We start from the raw sequence: 22,244 nt of genomic DNA, 5'->3' as shown, positions 1-22,244 counted from the left end.
ATTTTCCCCCCATCAACATTACAGTGAAACCACATCACGATTGAACAAAATGACATTAGTCGAGGACCTGCAGTACCACGTTCACACATGGGGAGCCAGGGGGCTTGAGGGTGTAAGTAACTTGTCCGCTAGGATGTGAATTCCCAGGAGGCAAGAAACCTTGTCCGTTTTGTTCATCACCGAGTCCAGAGGGACCAGTTCAGCGCCTGGCATAGGGTAGCCGCTCGACAAGTGCTCTTTGGTTGGCGGGACGGATGGAGGGATGGATGGATAGATGACGGACAGCAAGAAGGACGGAAAGAAGGAAAAAGGAAGAGAGGGAGGGAGGGCTGGGATGTGCTGCCCGGTGTCTGGCCACAACCGGGGACATCCTCACAGGCAAAGGCTGGTGTCCCCTCCGATGTGACTTCCTTGCCTCTCTCCGCAGGTGCCACGATGCACGTGAAGAAGTACCTGCTGAAGTGCCTGCACCGGCTGCAGAAGGGCCCTGGCTACACCTACAAGGAGCTGCTGGTGTGGTACTGCGACAACACCAACACCCACGGCCCCAAGCGCATCATCTGCGAGGGGCCCAAGAAGAAGGCCATGTGGTTCCTGATCACGCTGCTCTTTGCCGCCCTCGTCTGCTGGCAGTGGAGCATCTTCATCAACACCTACCTGAGCTGGGAGGTCAGCGTGTCCCTCTCCGTAGGCTTCAAGGCCATGGACTTCCCCGCGGTCACCATCTGCAACGCCAGCCCCTTCAAGTGGGTAGTCCCTGGAGCGTACAGGCTGCTTTTGCTTTTTCTCTCTTTTCCTTCCTTCCAATTTTCCTCTCCTTCCTTCCCTTTTCTTTTTCTTTCTCGCCTCTTTCTTTCTCCTCTTTTTTCCCTTCTTTCTCTATTTTTTCTTTCCTTCTTTTTTCTTTCTTTTCTTCCTTCCTTCCTTCCCTCTTTCTCCTCCTCTTTCTTTCCCTGTTGCCTTCATCCTTTTGCAGCCTGTAAGATTCACGATTCATAAGCTTCCTAGGCTTAAAGAGAACCTCGGAGCCAGGCACAGTGGCTCACACCTGTAATCTTAGCACTTTGGGAGGCTGAGGCAGGAGGATTGTTTAAGCCCCGGGGTTCAAGGCCAGCCTGGGCAACATAGCAAGACACTTGTCTCTACAAATAAAAAAATTTAAAAATTAGCCGAATGTGGTGGCACACACCTATAGTCTCAGCTACTTGGGAGGCTGAAGCAGGAGGATTGCTTGAGCCCAGAAATTTGAGGCTGCAGTGAGCTATAATTGAGCCCCTGTACTCCAGCCTGGGCAACACAGTGAGACCCTATTTCTTAAAAAAAGAAAGAAAGAAAAAAAGCAAGAGAACCTAGGGTAGTCCTATCCTCAGGCACACCAGTGCCTGTCTATATATACCAAACATGTTTACTGAGCAGGTACTATGTGCCAGGCACCATTCTAGGCACCAGACAGCGAACAAAACAGAGTTCCTGCCCTCTTCACAGCCTACTGGAGGAAACAGGGCATTAAAGTTTTTCCCACAAATATTGAATTAATTATAATTGTGATGATAAAAAATATAAAAACTATACATCACATGCTTATGATATGCCAGTCATTGTGTTCAGTGTTCTTTGAGTAATTGATGGCATTCTAATCCACACAGCCACCCTAAGGGTGGGCACTACTGTGGCAGCACCAATTTATAGGCGAGGGAATGGGGGTTCAGGGAGGTAAGTGAACTTGCCTAGAGACACATAGTGGACACAGCAGGATTTGAACCCAGGTCTGATCCAGCTTTAGAGCTGCCAACTTTTAGCCATTCTGCCCTGTTGCCCCTCCCCCATTTACCGGCAAGGCATCAAAGGAGGAGACATAAGAGGAGACCCAACCCAGTCAGGGTTGAGAAAAAACAGGGGGTCAGTCAGGGAAAAATGCCCCAAGGGATGAGTAGAAGTTAGCCAGGTAGAATGAAGAGAGTGCCCCGAGTGGGAGACGCAGCATGTGCAAAGGCCCTGGGATGAGACAGAGCTTGGTGCATTCAAGGAATTGACAGAAGAGCCAGGGTGGCTAAGTCACAGAGAACATTCTTGTCCAAAAGGAAGTCCCGGAAGGGAATTCACAGCTCATGATTACATTTCCAGTTATCAGAAAGTTCCTTCTTTCTGGTAATAGGGCTCTTCCTGCTTGGATGGGTCCTTGGAGCTTCTCAAGAGAACCCTTAATAATAATAGGGACAGCACGCTCTGGCCAGGCACTGTTCCACGTGCTTTGAAAGCATCACCTCATGGAATCCTCCCAGCGACTCTCAGGTGCATATTTTTATTTCCCTGTCTTGTAGATGAGAGAACAGAGCCTCAGAGAGGTTGAGTTGCCCGTGACATTATCAACAAGTGGCATGCCAGAATCCCGAGCGCACACAGTGAGCCACCAGGCTCGACAGCAGCTGTGGACACCCAGGCTGTACTAACACCACCACCTGCACAATGCCACCCTGTGGATCCTCCTCTTCCTGTGTGCACACGGGTGGCTTGTTTATTGGTCAGGGGACAGATGGTGTCAACGTCTATAGCTAATGTTAGCTCTGGCTGCCGTACACCTTTGTACCAGGACCTTGGCCCCTGTCCAGGGTTTAATGCCCCCTCTTGCAGGAAGTCCTCCAGCCAGAGCCGGTACACATGGCCCTGGTGACCATGCTCTGAGGCAGGGGCTGGGGTAAATTGATTTCAAGTGGCTGGAGTGCAGAGCCTGGGGGCGGGGGGGCGGCACGCCCTGGTGGGCCCATCTCTGACTGGTCACCATTTCCAACATGACAGCCCCCAGGGGCTGAAAGAAGATACTGGAATCAGCCTCGTCTAGCTCCTGAAATTGCCTCCTATTCCCAAAATTGCTCCCTCGTGGGAGAGAACTATCAGAACCCTGTGCACAAATGGAATGCCCCCTGAAGCCCACCAAACCCAGGTTCTAATCTCAGCTCTGCCCCTTATCGGTGGGGTGAGCTTGAAAATCACAGCAATTCCCAGAGCCTCAGTTTCCTGATCTATATGTGGGGGTCACGATAGAATTGTGGCAACGAGTAAATAAAATAAGATGTAGGAAGCACCAAGCACCTGGCACATGGTAAATGATCAATGGCCATAAGCTATTATGATTCTCCCTCTATAGAATGTGAATTTCATCAGGAAAGAGACCGGGTCTGTCTTGTTTGCTACTATATCATCTGTGCCTTGCCCAGTGCCTGGCACATAGTAGGTGCTCATCAAATACTTGTGAATGCGTGAATAGATGGTGGGAGGACACATGGATGCACGGGTGGGTGCTTAGATTCCATTCTTCTTACACATGGTGGCAGCCATGCTGGAGTGAGAGGACCCCAGATACCAGTCGCTCTGCCTGATAGCTGTCCCTTGCCCACCTGCCTGGCACTCTCCCTACCCAGGTATTCCGAAGTCAAGCATTTGCTGAAGGACCTGGATGAGCTGATGGAAGCAGTCCTGGAGAGGATCCTGGCTCCTGAGTCCAGCCATACCAATGCCACCAGGGCCCTGAACTTCACCATCTGGAACCACACGCCCCTCGTCCTCATCGATGAGCGGAACCCCCACCACCCAGTGGTCCTCGACCTTTTTGCAGATAACCACAATGACTCAGCAAGGATCTGCCATGCCCCAGAGTGCAAAATGGCCATGAGACTAGTAAGTGGTCCCTGCGTACATGTCAAGCCATGAGCCCTCCCCAGTGAGGCTGATGGGAGTTTTCTTTTCTTTAATATTAACAACTTGAGTCTTGCTGGGGGAAGGATAGGCTGGAAGCCAGTGCCTGTTTTGTTTGTTTGCAGAGCTTTTTAAAAAAGGGAAATAGCTGGTATGTTAGTCAAGATTCTTTTGGATGCAAGTGACCCAGCTCAAACTAGCTTAAGCAAGACGTGGGAGGAGTTCATTGGCTCACTTAACCAAGAAGTTCAGGGGCAGATTGCATTCAGGTATGGCTGGATCCAGGTGTTCAAATACTGTCATCAGGACTCTCTCTCCATATTGGTTCAACTTTTCTCTAGGTTGACTTCACTCTCTGTCAGGCTCTTTCCACAGGGAGGGCCCTGTCAGTGCCAGGCTTATATCCCCCTAGCTCAGCAATCTCCCCAGAAAAAGAGCTCCTCTTGCCCAACAGCGCCAGTGAAAGTCCTGGGACTGACTCACCAGGTCACATGCTCACCCCTGAACTGATCACTGTGAGCTAGAGGATGGGCTCTGGTGATTGGCCGGTCCTGGGTCACATGCCTGGAGCTGGAGGCGATGTCAGCCTCTGTCTGACCACATGGGCTGAATGAGGGGAAAGTGTGGCTCCCTGAAGTAGGAACCAAGTCTTGTCATCAAAAGACAAAGGCATAGACGTTGGGCAGTGAAAATCCACAGCTGTGCAGTACAGTCGGATGCCAAGAAGTAGCTGCCCTGCCCTGGGAGGCTGGGACACCGTCAGTTCTTGAGCCTACACGTGGGAGGAAGGTCCCCGGTCTGTGTCTCAGGACCCCCTTGGGAGCTCAGCCACAATGCAGATCCCCAGGCCCTACTGCTGGAGAATCTGAGTGGGCAGTTCTGGGCCCAGGCCCAGGAATCTGTACGGTCAACAGGCTCCCTGGTGATTCTCACGATCGGCCTTGGATGGGGACCCAGGCTGGGGCCACTGCCCTCCCCTGCTCATTCACGGGGTCATGACTGCTGCAGCCCCTACCCCACCCCCACTTCTCTATACCGACCAGCCCGTGGCATGAGGCGCCAGCTCTGGCGTGGTCTAGCACCAGCTCTAGGACTTTCTGGTGTGGTCACCCGGCTACCACCCCATCCCTGCTGGCTGCACCGTTCTCGGGGTCAGCCGTGTGCATGTGTGTGTGGCCACGCGAGTGTAAGTGTGGAGGTCACTTGTGTGAATCCAGGTATACAGGGTCGGGGGACTAGAATGGACATGTGTGTGCAGCTGTCACCCTGTGGCGGTCAGAGAGTGGGTGTCTGTCCGTACATGCCACATGACTGTGCGTGTGGTTTTGCTCACACATAAGAGTACATGTGGGGGCGAGGCTGGTGGACACATGGGGTCCTTGTGACCAACATGCAGCCGTGTGTGAGGTGGCGGTCCCTGAGCATGCGTGAGCGTGGGTGTGGACACACTCCCCACCACCCAGGTGCAGCGGCAGGGGCGGCTGGCACATCGCTGTGCTGCCCTCACCCTGCTGGGGCCCTCGGGCAGTGGCGGGGGCTCTGCCAGCTCCCCCCACCCATGGGAACCCCTCTTGGCCTCCACAGTGCAGCCTCAACAGGACCAAGTGCACCTTCCAGAACTTCACCAGCGCCACCCAGGCCGTGACGGAGTGGTACGTCCTGCAGGCCACCAACATCTTTGCACAGGTGCCACCCCAGGAGCTGGTGCAGATGGGCTACCCCGCAGAGCAGCTGATCCTGTCCTGCCTGTTCGGGGCAGAGCCCTGCAGCTACCGGTGAGAGTCGCCCACCCGGCCATGGCCCTGCTCCGAGAGGTGGCGGGTGCTGTAGGTAGGGTCCTAATCCTGCTCGGCCACTCGCTGTCTGTCTACACCACAGTTTTCCGTGCCCTTGTGTGTTAGGTCAGGTTTAGGGTTAGAGACAAGGATGCTCTGAAAGACTCATGGTGCGTTGAAGGCATCACTTTAGGAAAAGTCTACAAGGAGAGTGGGATAGGGAAGGAGGGAACGACTCAGCAAGGATGACTCAGCCTCTGCCCCGTCGCAGGAGGCGCCATGGAGTCGTCCCCTTGAAGGAGGGGGCCGCCTTAGTACACGCCCCGCCATGGGTCACAGCTGGGGCCCCCCAGGAGGAAGGTGTGGGGTCTGCTGACTTCCCAGGCTGTCAGCCTCACAGCCAGCAGCCGGGGCCGGGGACACCTGGGCAGGCACCCTGGCGTCTCAGTTTTCTCGTGTCTGAAACAAGGAACGACCGTACTTCCTGGCGGAGTCCCTGTGAGCAGAGAATGAGCAGGCTCATGCAGCTCGTGGAGCAAGGCCATGGCAGGGATTGCTGCACATATTTTTTCCCTTGTAGCCCTGACGTCGAGAGACTGGCAGAATGAGGGTAACGTCAACCCAGCTCCTAACAGAACAAACCCTGGGCCTAAGTGCCAAGCTTAGTCCCCGTCTATGGTGGCACCTCCGGAGGGCTGTGGGCTCTGCTGGCTCAGCCGATGGGAGCACGTGGGACAGGGACACGGCTCAGGCGCGAGAAGTTCTGAAGCCCCAGGGCCCCTCCCCAGCCTCGCGGCCACACCGCCAGGTGCGTGGGGCGCCACACCCGCCTTGGCCCGGCCCCAGGCTTCAACCAGTCCTGTTTCTGAGATTTGCTGGTGTCCTCCCGGCCTGGGGCTTCGAGTTCTCACACTTCAGGCCTCTAGAGAAAGGGGCTTTTTGCTGAGTCTTGCTACCTGGGCATGCAACAGGCTTCCGGGCTCATCCTCCCAGGGACTGTGGCTTCAGCCCAGCTCTCTCGACTCGGGAACCTTCGAGAACCTCTACGGAGAATCTGCTGAAAGCCACAGACCCTCTGTCCCCCAAAACGCACAGGCACACACAGACAAGAATTTTGCACGTAATGTCAAATAATTCAAGACCCCCACCCCCAAGCAGGGCAGAGCAGCACATATGGCCCGTTGTGCCAATGAGAAAGAGGCGGTCCCACAGGTGGCAGAACGGCCAGATGGCACCCCGCTGGCGGGCCACGCCCTGCCTTTGGGCCTCTCCTGAGCTAGCTGGCTGCAGGCTGTACTTGAACCCCACTGTCTTGGCCAGGGGCCTTTGCTCAGGGCACACCCGCCTCACCATACCTGCCAAAACGGACCAGCGTGATGACCACAAGCAAATCCACCTTCACCCGCTGAGCTGCCAGAGGGAGATGTGGCACCGTAACCTCAAATATACGGCCCCGCTGCTGCGTCAGAACACGCCCTGGAGCGGGAGCGAGCTGGGATCGCGGGGTCTGCTGTCAGGGCCCTCCCCACTGAGCGGGATGCCAGCGTTCAAGGGCACAAGCACAGCCCCCGCACTGAGCCAGCTGCCCCAGCTTGCCTCTGGCCCTCCAAAGGAAGCCCCATTTGGGTCAGATGGGCTGAGGGTCCCCCAAAGGGAAGCCGGGGAGCTGTTCTTGGGAAAAGGGCAGGCAAAGCCCCCAGGATCAGCCACATGACTTCTGTGCTGGGGCTGGGGCTGGGCAGTGAGTTTAGTCAAGGGTGGGGTCTGGGGTTAGACCACCAGGGCTGTCATCCTGCCTCTGGCTTACAAGCTGTATGACCTTGAACAAGTTTCTTAACCTTGCTGGGCCTCAGTCCGCCTCCTCTGTAAATAGGGGAAATAACAGCACTACCCTGCAGGGTTATTTTGAATATTAAATGAGCCATACAGGGCCGACAATAGTACTGGCTCAATAAATAATCATTATGAGCATTATGAAACCCACAGTTGACAAGGAATTCAAATTCGAAAATTATACCAGTATTTATTGGGCGCTTCTTGTGTGCAGGGCAGTATTCTAAGTACCCTATGTGTATAAAATTACGTTAATCCTGGCAACAAGCCCACGAGAAAGGTACTTTATTTCCCCTCCCCGCCATTTTATAGATGATGAAACCGAGGCCCAGAGAGGTTAAGTAACATCTCTGAGGTCACACAGCTGGTGAGTGGCAGAGCCAGCAGTCTGGGCCAGGCCCACCCCACATCACTCTGTCACCTCACCGGAGGTGATCTTCCCACCCCCCGCCCACCTCTCCCGAGCCTCCCTCTCCCGCCCTCAGCATATCTGAGTGAAAGACACCACCCAGGCACCTTGGCACAGAAATCTCAGTCCACCTGTCTCTGAGCTGTCCCTCACTCCCGCAGCCTCGGGTCACCTGCCTTCCTGAGTCAGCCCAGGACACAGCTGCCAGCACGTGCCTCTCTCTGCCCTCCCTGGTGCTGGGCTCCAAACACTGGCGCCGCTTCCCCTCTGTCTCCATCCTCCGTCCCTCATAACGTAGTAAATGCCCAAGCAGCGGCTGCTGCAGTGTTAAGACAGTCTGAGCCACGCTGGGACCCCAACTCCAAGCTGCCTGGCGGCGAATGACAGCTCTGCGTGTGGTTGGGCACATTACAAAGTCTCCCGTGCCTCAGTTTCCTCATCCAGAAAATGGGCACAGCAAAATGATCCCATAGTACCATCAGGGGGATTAAATTAGTTAACACATGTAAAGAACTCAGTACCGTGCCGGGCACATGGTGAGCATTATAGGAGCGTTTTTAAAAATAGACTTTTTATTGTGGAATAATTTTAGGTTTACAGAAAAGCGGCAAAGAGAGTACGCAGAGTTCCCTTAGACTCCTCGCCCAGTCTCTTCTGTGGTTAACGTCCTGCATCAGGGTGGTCATTTGTCACAGCTAAGAAACCGGCACTGCCACGGGACTATGAAGTAAACTAAACATCTCATTCACATTTTGCCTGCTTTTCCCAGTGACCTTTTCCTGGTCCAGGGTCCCCTCCAGGAGGCCACGCTGCATTTAGCTATCATGTCTCCTTAGTCCCCGTGACAACGTCTTGGATTTCCTTGCTTTGGATGAACTTTACAGTTTGGGAGCACCGGCCAGGTGCTTTATAGAAAGTCCTCCATGTGGGTCTATCTGTATTTCTCCACTGGGGCTGTGGGTTCGGGCGAAGCATTGAGCACACGGCAGGGGCCCTCCTCACACTGTATTGGGGGTGCGTCATGGCCATGTGACACCGTCCGTGATGCTGACCTTCCTCACCTGCTCCACGTACACTGTGCCAGGCTTCTCCGCTGCAAAACAGCAGCCACCTTCCCCTTCCACGCTCCGTACTTCAGAAGTGAGTCACTAAGTCCAGTCTACGCTCAGGGGAGGAAGAGGAAGAGGGGTGGGCAGGGGAAGGGGCCTAATATCACCCTCCTGGATGGAGGAATAGATATGATTTGCAATTTTTCCACGAGGGATATTTATCTCTCCTCCATTGATTCATTTATGCAACCATTTCCTTATACAGCAAGGGCTCCTATGTATCTGGGTTATAAACCAACACCACGGTATTTATTCTCTTGCTCCAATTCTTCCAGCTTTGGCCACTGGGAGCTCTTCAGTTAGCTCCTGTGTCTCTGTGACATGTCCTCATCTGTTTTTTTTTTTTTTTTAATTGACTATTTCCTTACTTTCTGGCACTATAAGAAGCTGCAGCACTAGAATCAGCCTTTCTACAAAGAGCCTTGTTTTTTTATTTTTTATTAGAGAATGGTATTTAGAAACCAAGATCTGGGCATATATAAGCATCATCATCACCATTATGATTGCTTCAGGGATTGGCCAGCTAGCCTCTGCCCTGGGAAGCCTTCCCCGACCCCTACTGCACAGCTCTGTTGTTGGTATGTCGCTTCCTGCCCAGATGCTCTACTTCGAGTCTTGCCTGGACCCTGCAGGTCTCTGTCTGCAGGTCTGGGCCCTGCCCCCGGAGAGGCTTCATAGGAAACACCAGCTCTGGGGCCAGAGCGCCCGGTGCTGGGAGCAGCCTCTCTGGGTAAAGAGCATTATCAACAAGCAAATAGTTGGCACGTCCCAGACACCAGAGTGCGGCCCTGGCAGGAGGGGATGGGGCCACACCCTGAGCAGCCTCCTGGGCTGCATCTGTCTGGACAGTTTCTTGGGAACACTGTGTCCCCGCACCCTGGGGCGAGGTCTCTCCTCGAGAGCAGGGCCTCCCGGCTTCAGCTGGTTTGCCCTGCTCTGCTCTTTCCCGGCGGCCGCAGCCCTGATCCTGGCGTGTGTCGACGCCACAGTGCCCGCTCAGGGCTGCTTCTCCGCCGCTCCAGCCCTTTGCCCGTGCTGTGTCCCCTGCCTGGTGCGCCTTTTCTCCTCCCTGCCTTCCAGGCCCAGCTCCCTCCTCCTCCTCCTCAGAGCCACAGCTCTGGCCTCGCCTCCTCCAAGAAACCTTCCCGGACCCGCTCCCCACCCACCGCGGGGAAATAGGTGTCACCGCTCCACGCTTATCTCTGCCGATGCCCTTATCACATACTATGATTTATTCAACAAATATTTACTGAGAGTCTGTGTACTGTGTGACAGACTCTGGGGACAGAGCTGTGAACAGTAGCAGCCCGCACTGTTTGAGCGTTACGGTACGCCAGGCACCTAACCCTCACCTGCAGGGTGGCGGCTGTTATTGTCCCGGCGTTACGGATGGAGACAGTGAGGCATGCACAGGTGAAGTGACATCCCCAAGCTCACCAGCTAGTGAGTGACAGAGCGGGAACTCAAATCAGGCAGGCTGGCTCTGCAGCCTGGGCTCTTGACCTCTGAGCTCTTCTTCCAGACAGACAAGGTCACGTGCCCTCGCTGGGCTTACGTTCTAAGCAGCTGATAAGAAAGCCATCCAACCCAGAGGACGATTCCAGATTCTGATGCATGCGATACAGGGAATAAACCGGTGGAAATGACATGGAATAGCTGGCTAGGGGAGTCTATCACTACCAGTAATGGTTAAAGCGCTATTAACTAATAGTTAAAGTCTATCGCTTTGCATAGGGGCTCAGGGAGGTCTCAGAACAGATAAAACCTGAAGGGTGAGGAGAAACCAGCTATTTAAAGAGCTGGTTAGAGAATATTCCAGGCACAAGGGGCAGCAGGTGTCATGGCCTTGAGTTTGGAAACACCTGGAGTGTCGCCGGAGTAGGGAGTTTGCATTTTATTCCGTGAGCAATTGGAGCCTTTCAATTGGAGCCAATATCATTATCCCACTGAAAAAAAATTAACAATAATTCCTTAATAGCTTCAACGATCCAGTCATGTTCATGCTCATAAATGCCATAGTTTTTTGTTTGTTTGAATCAGGATTCAGTTAAAGTCCACCCATTGTGATTTTAACCCAAGTCTTTTAAGATTTTTAATCTATAGGTTGCTCCGCCCCCTTCTCTCTCCCTCAGTTTACTCACTCAAGAAACGGGGTTATGCATCCTGTTGAGTTACCCAGTCTGATTTTGCCGACTGATTTTCTGTGGTGTCTTTTTTGTTTTTTAGAGATGGGGTCTTGCTATGTTGCTCAGGCTGGTCTTGAACTCCTTGCCTCAAGCCGTCCTCCTGCCTTGGCCTCCCAAAGTGCTGGGATTACAGGAACGGGCCACCGCACCCGGCCTCCGTGGTGTCTTTTAACATGTTCCTCTGTCTCCAGTATTTCCTAACAGGAGTTAGAGACAGTCTCAATCCCATTCAGGTCTGATTTTAAGGGCAAGGTCACTTCCTTGGTGGCCTGGGGTCTTCCATTAGGGGATAAACCATTGGGCACCAATGACTTTCATTGCCCAAAGCCCTGAATTCAACAATTGCAAAATAATGATGTTCTAATTGTAACATTCCTTTTCAGTTATTAGCTGGATCAAACCAGAGCTCTTTTAATAGCTATATTGCATTAAAAAAAAATTGGAGGGAGCCATAGATTCAAAGAAACTTAAAAGGCTTACTAACTGATTACATGTTAAAATTATTTGGATCTCGATTTAAAGAAATAAATTGTAAAAAACAAAATTGATATTTATGAGACAATTGGAAATTTGAACTGAATATTCCACAATACTCTAGCAAGGAATTTTGTTAACTATTTTAAACATGGCTATAGGATTATTTTTAAGAGTTCTTACAGCCAGACACAATGGCTCATGCCCAACACTTTGGGAGGCTGAGGGGAAAGGATCACTTGAGGCCAGGGGTTCCAGACCAGCCTGGGCAACATAGTAAGACCCCGTCTCTACAAAAAGAAAAAGAAAATAATTAGCCAGGCTTGATGGCTCGTGCCTATAGTCCCAGCTACTGGGGAGGCTGAATGGGGAGGATGGCTTGAGCCCAGGACTTTGAGGTTGCTGTGAGCTATGATCACACCACTGCACTGTAACCTGGGTGACAGCTTGAGACCCTGTCTCAAAAACAAAACAAAACAAAAAGAATTCTTACTTTTAGACGTACATATGGAAATGTTTACAAATAAAAGATAATAATTACTAATTTAAGAATTGTTAATTACTATTGGGAGGGGGGCAGAGATGACTGGCCTTGGGGTGATGTTCATTGAAGCCGGTGGGGGCTTCATTCTCTCTACTTTTTGATGTTTGAAATGTTCCATGACACCCCCCCAAATTTTTTTTAACTAAATTTTCTGAAACTACCTTATACTCTTACTACTTCAGAGAGTATTTGTTGTTGAATTATTTCCTAGGGAAACATTTCCACGACACAAGATAGCAACTTATACCGGGCTCTTTGCCCCTCTCCTCTCCAAGTTCTTTCTCTTTCTCCTGGCCTCTGCGTTCCCCCTCCTGGAGTCTCACCCTGCATCTCATTTCCTCTCTCTGGCTGAGGTCCCCAGCTGGCCTCATCCACCCCTCTGACCCCATCAGCTCCTTTGAGCAAATGCTGTCTGGCGCCGCCTTTTACTCTCACAGCTTGTATGAGTGTCCTGTGGCTGCTGTAACAAATTATCCAAAACAGAGTGGCTTAAAACAACAGAAATTTATTCTCTCTCAAAAGAGGCCAGAAGTCCAAAATCCGGGCGCCGGCAGGACGGGGCTCCCTCAGAAGGCTCTAGGGGGAATCCCTCCTTGCTACTTGCAGCCATTGGTGGCCCCGGCGCTCCTTGGCTGGTGTCTGCATAACTCTGCCTCCGGCTCCACACTGGCTGCTCTGTACCTGCGTCTTCTCCTCCGCTGTCTCTTCTAAGGACGCTTGTCATTGGATTTAGGGCCCTCCTGGGTAATCCAAGATGATCTCATCTCAACATCCTTGGTTACGTCTGCAAAGACCCTTTTTCCAAAGAAGGTCACAATTACAGGTTCCTGGGGTGAGGACACAGATACGTCTTCTTTGGGCTGTATATGTGAAAACATCTGAGAAAGTTCTTTCTTATGACGCATGGCTAAATCAGAGAGCCTGAGCCCCAGCCCCAGAGAGACTCCCTTCCTCCCTCTTTCCCGAGGGGGTCTGGGAATCTCCTCGCTGGCTCCTGCAGGGGGGGTGGACAGAATGACCTGCTGCTCCCCTCTCTCTCCCAAGCCCCTGCGAGCACTCGGTGAAGGGCAGGCGGCAGACAGTCGGGGAGGCACCAGCTGAGGCGGGCCCTGCCCTTCCGCTCATGCTGTTTCTTTTAGGAACTTCACGTCCATCTTCTACCCTCATTACGGCAACTGTTACATCTTCAACTGGGGCATGACAGAGAAGGCGCTCCCTTCTGCCAACCCCGGAACTGAATTTGGTGAGTCTTGGTTGCTCCTGGGGCCAGAGCTGTGAGGCTTTAAACCAAGCTCCATGGGGGTCTAAACGACCATCAGCTGTTGGGGGTGGGACTTGGGAGGACTGAGGCTGGCACAAAGAGGGTGGCCAGTATAGGGGCTCTCCCGGGTGCAGGGGGACCGGACCAGGTGCTTCGGTTCCCTCCTCCAGTGCTCACATTCCCTGGGGTAGGCACTGCTGGCCCATTCTGTGGAAGGCAAAAGTGAAGATTTGGAAGCAGCACAGCTTTGTGGTCAAGCACTCACTCTCCCGTGCCCGGATCAAATCCCAGCTCCACCACTCACTCCCTGGGTGATCCTGAGCTCAAGACTTACCTTCTCAAAGCCTCAGTTTCCCCATTCAGAGATAGCACACAGTAGCAGAGTACAGCACAGCATTTGGTCTAGTGTGTGGCTATGCCTCGTGAGTCGTTATGACATAATGTGGGCAAACTGCTTCGCTGTGAAGAAGAATCACACAAGGGAGGCAAGTACTTGGAAGGAAAGTTCTAGAGCTAGGAGAGTGTGCAACAAAGACCCTGAGACTCAGTCTGGGCAGTCAGGGAAGGCTTCTGGAGGAAGTGACCCTTGGCTGAGATCTGAAGGAAGAGCAGGAGTTTCTAGGGGAAGGGTGAGAGAGGAGACAGCATTCCAGAGTGAGGGAACAGCACTCTGGAGCGAGGGAACAGCATCTGCAGAGGCACAGCCGCAGGAAGAGGCACGGACGCTGAGTGGGGCTGAATGGGGAGAATAGGGTCCCCGTGTGAGGTGGGGTGGCGTGGGTGGGCCAGGCTGTGCTGTGCCTCCCAGATCTACCTGCCGAGCAGACAAGAGCTTGTGGCGGGGCGAGAGAAGCCTGGGTCAGCGACGACGGGGCTTTGGAGAAGGCAAGCAGGACTGGGAGATTGTGTTTTCGCAAAGTGGAGCCAGCTTCCTTGGCAGGCCCTGGACGTGCCCGGGGCTGGAGGGAGCTTAGACAAGTGGGTGGTGGGTCCCTGCTCAGCCTCGGGTGCGAGTTCAGGAGGCCCCTCACCCCACCTTCTGCACAGGCCTGAAGCTGATCCTGGACATAGGCCAGGAAGACTACGTGCCCTTCCTCGTGTCCACGGCTGGGGTCCGGCTGCTGCTTCACGAGCAGAGGTCATACCCCTTCATCAGGGAGGAGGGCATCTACGCCATGTCGGGGACGGAGACATCCATCGGGGTGCTGGTGGTATGGCTGGAGCCCAGGGGCAGCCCCAGGGGGTGGAGGGTGGAAGCCCTGCTGTCCGGGGCCAACCTCTCTTGGCCTGAGAGGAGGGGATCTGGCCCCAGCCCCGGCCCTCCTCTTGTCCCCTGCCGCCTGGCCTTCTGGCTGGAAGCCCCCAGGGCACAGCTCCGGGTGTGATAAGCCCTCTGGCTCCTTCCGGGGCCTGCGGTTCTCCATCCCCTCAGCACCCCCAGTCCCTGCATGCTTGACGGGAGAGAGGGACCGGGGCCCCCCTTGAGCAAGCCCTCTGGACACAGGACAAGCTGCAGCGCAAGGGCGAGCCCTACAGCCCGTGCACCATGAACGGCTCCGACGTCCCCATCCAGAACTTCTACAGCAACTACAACACGACCTACTCCATCCAGGTGGGAAGACGGTGCGGGCCTCGTGACCCTGGGGCCCCATCCACAACTGCAGGGCCCGAGGCCTCAGGTCCCTGGGGGAGCCGCCCCAGCAATGCTGGCTCTGCTGAAGTTTTGTAGGTGGCCACAGGGCACCCTTGGGGCTGTGGGACCCGTGCAGTTCCTGGGTCCTCACCGGGGCCCGGTGCTGGCCACCTCTCATCCCCACTTGGGCAGATATGACCTTGGGGATGCCCGAGATTATAGGGATCTCACGCTGGGGTCTTGCAAGAGGACAACAAAAAACAGAAGCTCACACTATGGAGCTCTCATCGTGTGAGATGCTGTGCTCAGAGCGTGCATTCGCTCCGCCATCACTGGATCCCTTCGACAGCCCCCACGGGGCAATAATATGCTAATAACAGCAACATTTGATATACTAACAATGGCAGGCCATCACGTGCTAGGCAGACGCTGTTGTAAGTACTTACACAGATTAAGTCATTTAATCCTCACAGCAGCCCTCAGATGTGGCTACTGTTATCATTCCCACTTTAGGAATAAGGAAATTGGGATAACAGACCCCAGTCCAAATGCCTCGTCAGTTTACCTGAGAAGTCCGTCTTTATATCTGTCTGCAATCCCCCTTGCTGCAGCTGGGGGCTTCCCTCTTGTCCTGATCTCCAGGGTCAGCCCAGACCTGCCCCTAGACCTGGCCCCCCAGAGCCTTGTAAAGATGACAGAAGTGACCACTCGCTGACACTTCCCTTCCCAGCCCAGTCTGCCCTGGCAGATCTGGAAACTGAGGCATAATAAGGGGGCAGCCTGGTACCTGCCTCCATGTCTGGGAGCCCTGAGCATGGCGTGGTTTTCCCTTTTGCTTTAGTCACAGGAATTGACGCTCCTGGTGCCCGCCTGCCCACCCACTCATGGGCTGGTGTGGCCACCTGCTGTCCAGAGGGGCTTCTGTCTGTCACAGAGAAGTCTGGGAATCTTCTGGGCCTCTGGAGGGATAGACAGACAGACAGACAGACAGGGCAGCACAGGGAGATAGATGGGAAACGTGGAGAAAGAGGCCCCAGCCCCAGGGACCTCTTCCCAGCGGAACCACAGCTCTTGCTTCTTCCAGAGCAGTGGCCACTCAGGCTGGGAGCTTCAGCAGAGACCCACGCCCTGGTCGGGGGCTCTGCGCACCCCCACGCCCACCCCCAGCCACAGGGACAGGCCTGGGCCCGGGGAGGACTCCCACTTTCCAGATGAGACAGCGTGGTCTGGACGAGTGTAAGGCACTTGCCCAAGGTCAGAGCCTCCCCCAGCCCCAGCTCTGGCTCCCCCCTGCTGTGCCATGTAACCTGCCAGCCTGCCCCCATCTCCTGCCCTGGGGGGCCCGGACTCATCTGGGAGAATAGAAGCTCTGGCATGGAAGAGAGGGGCAGAGTGGGGAGAGGCAGAGAGGAGTCTGCAAGAGCCAGAGCGAGGAGCGAGCAGTCCATGGTGATCGGGACTTCAGATCTGGACGGGCGGAGAAGCCTGACGACAGCCGCTTCCCTCCGTCCAGCACCTACTGGGCGCCTGACGCTACGCGGAGTCCTCCCGCCCTTAGGAGGCAGGTGTGACGAACACTGTTTCACCCATGAGCAAAGCCAGGCTCACAGGCTGATGACCTGCCCTAGGACACATAATTGGTGTCTGAGTGGAGGACACCAGGTCAGAGTGGCCTGAGCGCCCAGTATGGTGGGGCCAGCTGAATGGGGTTCATCACATCCAGCCCCCAGAGCTGCTGGAGTCCCTTCTCCCTGCCCCGCCAGGGGACATTCTGCAGAGCAGCAGGCTGCTCACTTCCTCTGACATCAGTGTTGGTCAGGATGGTCAAAGGTCATCCTTCTCCTGGCTTTCCCTGGGCGTGTCCCTCCAGGAGGAAGGACACAGAGCCAGCGCGCCTGTCTTCCTCAGGCTGTCTCTGGGCACATTTACGCCAAGAGCTTGGGAGGAGCTGACCTCCTAACGAGTCTGCCTAAGCATTGGCTGTATTGTCTGGGGCGAGCCACCCTCCCGTGGTGAGCCGTGGGGGCCAAGACCTGGGCTGCTGGGGTCTGGCCGGAGTCCCTCTGTGGGATCCAGCGACCTGCCATGAGGCCCAATGGGGAAGGACAGCCACGCCCTGACTACAGGGGCCCCCGACATCTCAGGACAGCTTCTCAGCCCAAGGAGCACCACTCCTGGCTCCCCCAGCCCCATGGCCTGAGCATCAGCTCCCTGGGCACCTTCGCCTGGCGCTGGCGTGGGGACTTCATCAGCTGAGCCTCTGTTCTCTCCCCGCACCACCCCCCAGGCCTGTCTTCACTCCTGCTTCCAAGACCACATGATCCGTAACTGCAGCTGCGGCCACTACCTCTACCCCCTGCCCCCAGGGGAGAAGTACTGCAACAACTGGGACTTCCCGGACTGGGGTGAGCGGGGCCACCAAGGAGGGGGCAGAGCTCGGAGCCCTCGGTGGGCACAGGGATGTGCCCCGGCAGCTTCTCCATAGTCCACGATCCCTCCTCCAACCCCCTGCCCAGGACTGCTTGCTGCAGGAACCTGGACTCCCCTGTACTCGATTCCATGAAGCGTGGGCTTGAAACACATAGGTGCGGGAGCACATTTGTCCTCACGGGCCTGTGTCTGTGTGCCACGTGAGCCTGGCCACATGGCTGTTTCCAAATGCATGTGCGAAAGGTCGTTTCTGCGCTCGTGTCTCAATGCACAGGTGCCCTCTGTGACTGTGGCGCACGTCTCTGTGCAGGTTTATACACAGGCACAAATTGCTCCAGAGTCTGCAAGTATGCACTCTGGCTTTTGTGCACGCCTATGTGTGTGTGTGCACGCACGCACAGGCCGTGTGTCCATTCTCAGTGCGTGTCCGTGTCTGTGTGGGCTCACCAGTGTCTCTCTGCGGGGTGCTGGATGGGAGGGGAAGAGGAGGAGGCCACTGTCTTGATGGTGGCCTCCAAGGGCTTGAAACCTGGAGTGACAGGAGGAAGAGCCCCTGCGGGTGGTCTGGGGTCCAAACACTGATGAATATTGTGTGCAGTAGACTCACCTCTTAAAACCAACACAACAGACAGCAAAAAGGGAAAACTTTATTCCTTCCACCCACCCATCCCTTCGTACATGACCCCATAACCCGGTCACCTGGGCAGGGATGGGGATGGCAGGCACAGGGAAAGCCGTGAGCTGGTCCAGGATGTTTGGGGCAAGCGTCCCCCAGGCCAGGCAGGGGTGAAATGGCTGGAGATGGGGGCTGGCTGGGGAGCGCTGCTTCTCCATGACACCCTCCTCCACCTAACCAGGGGCCCCAGGTGGCCCAGGGCCAGAGAGGCTCGGCGGGAGAGGGGCCCTAGAAAGCCCCTCATGGTCTCTTGGCCACCTCCCTCTCTCCTGCTCAGCCCATTGCTACTCAGAGCTGCAGATGAGCCTGGCCCAGAGAGAGACCTGCATCGGCCTGTGCAAGGAGTCCTGCAAGTGAGTGCGGCTGGGAGGACGGCGGGCAGGGCACGGAGGGGGCGGTTCTGGCGGGGACAGCCACAGGGCTGCCTTTCTCTTTCAGTGACACCCAGTACAAGATGACCATCTCCATGGCCGACTGGCCTTCTGAGGCCTCCGAGGTGAGATGGTGGGTGGCTAAGCTCCTGGTCCCACATCTTCGGTCAAGGGACAAGTCTGGGCATAGGATGCAGCTGCTTGGAACTTCAGAGGAGTTCCCCCCTCCTTCCCTCCTTCCCTCCATCCTTCCCTCCACCAATAATCCCCGGGCGCTGTGCTAGGGACAGTGAGAGACAGACGTAGCCCTTGTCCTCACGGAGCTGACATTCCAGCTGGAGAGAGATGTTACACACACACAGAAGTAAGACAGGATGATGGAGAAGGTGAGCGGGGAGACCACTGTAGACACAGTGCTCAGGGGAGGCCTCTCTAAAAGGTGACACTTGAGCTGAAACCTGGAGGCAGAGGCCACCAGCGGGCAGAGCTGGGCAGGACGCTGGGCCTGGAGGGAGTCTGTGGGCTGCATCCCTTCTCCCCCGAGCAGCAGCCGCAGCTGCCATCGTGACGTGACTTTCCTCCTGCTCCCGTCCCACCCATGGGTGTCAGGAGGGCACGGGGCTGCCGTCTCCCTGCCCACAGGGAGCAGGGGCAGTGCTGGGAGGGAACGCTGCAGGCGCCATTTTTTTCAGCTGCCTTCTTGGGTTCCAGGATTGGATTTTCCACGTCTTGTCGCAGGAGCGGGACCAAAGCACCAATATCACCTTGAGCAGGTGAGCCTGGAGCCCGGGCTGGGCTGGGAAGGCAAGAAAGGGGGAAACCAGAGCCTCAGCACAGGGGTTTGGGCACAGGGCAGATGCTCTGAACCCTTCCGACAGCGGTCAGACCAGGAGCGAGCGTAGAGGAGGGAGCGCCGGGAGTGAGGGACAGAAAAGGCAGCCTCGGGCACGCCAGGTCCACCACCCTGAAGGGAGGAGCCTGGTCTTCCCTGTGCCACCCGGCCATCCACCCAGCTGTCCATCCATCCCTCCATCATCCATCCTTCCATCCTCCCACCCACCCTCCACCCACCCCACTTTCCACCCACGCACCCTTCATCTTCCACATACCCACCCCCTCCACCCACGCCCCCCCATCCTCCACTCACCCACCCACCCTCCATCCTTTCAACACAAATGCACTGAGCACGAGAAAGACCTATCAGGAAGCTATTGGAGCGTAGAAGACAGATCCATGCAAACATGCTGGTGGTCAGGAGGGCACAAGCCCCCACTCAGGAGCACAGCAGGGGAGGAGCCTCAGGCTGCCTGAGACAGGGAGGGCGTGCTGGGAGCTGACAGTTGGACTCTCCAAGGAGGAGAAGGAACTGTTCAAATAAGAAGGGTCACAGATGCCCAGGCAGAAGGCAAGCTTGGGCAAAAGCCTGGAGCTAGGAGACAGCATGGCTTTTCTGAGGACTGTCAGGTGTGAGTGGAAGCCCACTCGGCCCCCTTCTCTGCCCCAGGTGCCCTGACAGTGCTGCCAGCTGCTCGTGGGCTGGGCCACCTAGGGGTGAGGAGAGGGAGCTCAGGGCAGATCTTTGGATGTCTCAGGTCAGAGTACCCTTTAGGAAACTGGCAGGGACGCGGTTGAGAAAGTGGGCTACAGACAGGTGCTGGGCAGAGAGGCCCTGTGAGATGCTCGGGCCAGAGGAGGGCTGGGGCGGCCCTGTGGCTGCCTTTCCTTTGTTCATGTGTAAGCATGTGTGTGCGTGCGCTTTCATGTATGCATGTGCATGTGCGTGTATGCGTGTGCATGTGTGTGTGTGCATCGGGGAGGAGGTTCCACAGTCCCAGCCCTTCTGCTGCTTCCTGCAGGAAGGGAGTCGTCAAGCTCAACATCTACTTCCAAGAATTCAACTATCGCACCATTGAGGAATCGGCAGCCAATAATGTGAGTCTGGGGGGCTCCAGACACCCCAGTCCTGCCCTGCTCCACCCCCTGCACTCTGAGGGTGGGGAGGACTCTGAGCCCAATGGGGGTCATTAGGAAGGCCCCTAAACTGGGCTGTGATGGCCACCCTTCTCCCCTTTCGTGAAGCTGGGCCTGAGGCCGGAACTGTGGCCCGACCCCACCCCCAGCCAGGCCCTTACTCCCTGCTGCCCACAGATCGTCTGGCTGCTCTCAAACCTGGGCGGCCAGTTTGGCTTCTGGATGGGGGGCTCAGTGCTCTGCCTCATCGAGTTTGTGGAGATCGTCATCGACTTCGTGTGGATCACCATCATCAAGCTGGTGGCCTTTGTCAAGAGCCCGCGGCAGCGCCCAGCCCCAGCTCGCTATGCCGGCCCACCGCCCACTGTGGCCGAGCTGGTGGAGGCCCACACCAACTTCGGCTTCCAGCCCGACGCGGCCAGCCACAGCCCCAGCGCCGGGGCCTACCCTGACGAGCAGGCGCTGCCCATCCCGGGCACCCCGCCCCCCAACTATGACTCCCTGCGTCTGCAGCCCCTGGATGTCATCGAGTCTGACAGTGAAGGTGACGCCATCTAACCCTGCCCCTGCCCACCCCTTCTCGAAGCTGAGAAGCAGATGCCATTGGCCAAGGCCTCGTTTTATGGTGCCCTCTCCAAAGGGCCAGACAGTAGGTGTCCAAGCCCGGAGCTTGTGTCCCTCAACACGGAGGCAGGCAGCAAGTGGCCAGTCCCAGGCCCAGGGCTCTGCAGGGCCACGGCGCTGTACGGGATGTGGGAACTGTGTTCTCCCTGGGCCCTGCCCACATCCCCACCTGTCCTGGGTATCCCCAGGGACCCCCAGAACACCAGCTGCTGTCTGCCCCAGAGAGGAAAGGTGGGTATGCCGTGTGGCCTCTTCCTTCCTGGCCTTGGCTGACCTCTGGGAACAGGCTTGGGAGGGTGAGGGTGGTGGGAGGAGGAAGAGCATCACCCGTGGGGACCCTGCCGGGTGGCACATACTCTGTTCTAGAAAATAAAAGTAGAAAACACTGAGTTGAGCTTTGTCCTTTGTCCAGCTGGGCGGCTGGGGTGGAAGGACACCCACACTCGGCAAAGGCCGCTGAGGGACGGTCTCGTCAGCCGGTCAAGGGGTAGCTCTCTCGTGTAGTTCTGTAAGTTCCTTTTAGGTTGTCCCTGAAGCAGTGGCCTAATGTCTTTTTCAGTGCCACCCAGCCACTTCTTTGGGTTGCAAGGACAGAGAGAGAGAGAGACCTGAAGCCAGTTTAGCCTCCAGAAGAATCACATGGTCCAAGGGTTCGGGGTTGGGGGCGCATGGCTCCTGGGGTTACCAGATAAAATTCAGGCTGCTCAGTTAAGTTTGAATTTCAAATAGACAGCAAAATTAATTTTTTAGTATAAGTATTAATATATCCATGCAGTTTTGGGATATGTTATACTAATAAACCATTTGTTGTTTTTCTGTGAGCATCCTGTATTTTTAATTGCTAACTATGACAACCTTAAGTTCCCCAGAGAGAGATCAGGAAGCTGTTACCAAAGAAGAGCAGGGTCTGGCAGGTGCGGACAGCTGACCACCGCGGCGCCCTGCTGCCGCCTACCAGGCCCCTGTGATGAGGGGCGCTGGCTCAGAGCTGGGTCTCCAGGGGCACAGCCCTGCTGGCCTAGACCACCCAGGTCTCTTGGCCTAGAAGATAAATAAGCTGGCCTCCCACCAAGTGCCCACGGTGGCACCCGGGGAGGAAGGAGGTGCCACAGAGTCGGTGCCACTCTGGTCAAAGGTGGATTGCTAGGGGCCGAGTAGAAACGACCTGGAAGAAGCCAGGTTTCCCAGCTCAGGGATCAGCTCATCTGCAGGCTGGAGTCCCAATTCTTGGTGGTGACCATCCTTACTACTATGA

The 22,244-nt window shown here is 55.6% G+C and overlaps 1 protein-coding gene across 1 annotated transcript; it reads left to right on the top strand.

Moving 5' to 3' along the window:
- Window positions 1-435: 435 nt before the first annotated feature.
- On the top strand, window positions 436-20,985 carry SCNN1B (sodium channel, non voltage gated 1 beta subunit). Its single transcript, XM_012644951.1, has 12 exons — window positions 436-746; window positions 3,420-3,675; window positions 5,278-5,468; window positions 13,163-13,266; window positions 14,332-14,495; window positions 14,789-14,896; window positions 17,205-17,322; window positions 18,301-18,376; window positions 18,462-18,519; window positions 19,106-19,167; window positions 20,251-20,326; window positions 20,543-20,985. The coding sequence occupies exons 1-12, from the start codon at window positions 436-438 to the stop codon at window positions 20,921-20,923; spliced, it is 1,905 nt and encodes a 634-aa protein (XP_012500405.1). The 3' UTR covers window positions 20,924-20,985.
- The last annotated feature ends 1,259 nt before the right edge of the window (window positions 20,986-22,244 follow it).

Source organism: Propithecus coquereli, unplaced genomic scaffold, assembly GCF_000956105.1.
Source record: "Propithecus coquereli isolate 6110/MARCELLA unplaced genomic scaffold, Pcoq_1.0 Scaffold223, whole genome shotgun sequence".
Taxonomy (NCBI): Eukaryota; Metazoa; Chordata; class Mammalia; order Primates; family Indriidae; genus Propithecus; species Propithecus coquereli.
Note: the sequence above shows the minus strand (reverse complement) of the source record. Positions and strands in the feature narration are given on the sequence as shown.

Excerpts from the sequence above, each read along its gene's own strand:
- SCNN1B (XM_012644951.1), top strand. The coding sequence starts at position 436 with ATGCACGTGAAGAAGTACCTGCTGAAGTGCCTGCACCGGCTGCAGAAG. Across the intron at positions 14,496-14,788 it reads CATCCATCGGGGTGCTGGTG|GACAAGCTGCAGCGCAAGGG; the intron begins GTATGGCTGGAG and ends CTCTGGACACAG. Across the intron at positions 14,897-17,204 it reads ACACGACCTACTCCATCCAG|GCCTGTCTTCACTCCTGCTT; the intron begins GTGGGAAGACGG and ends ACCACCCCCCAG.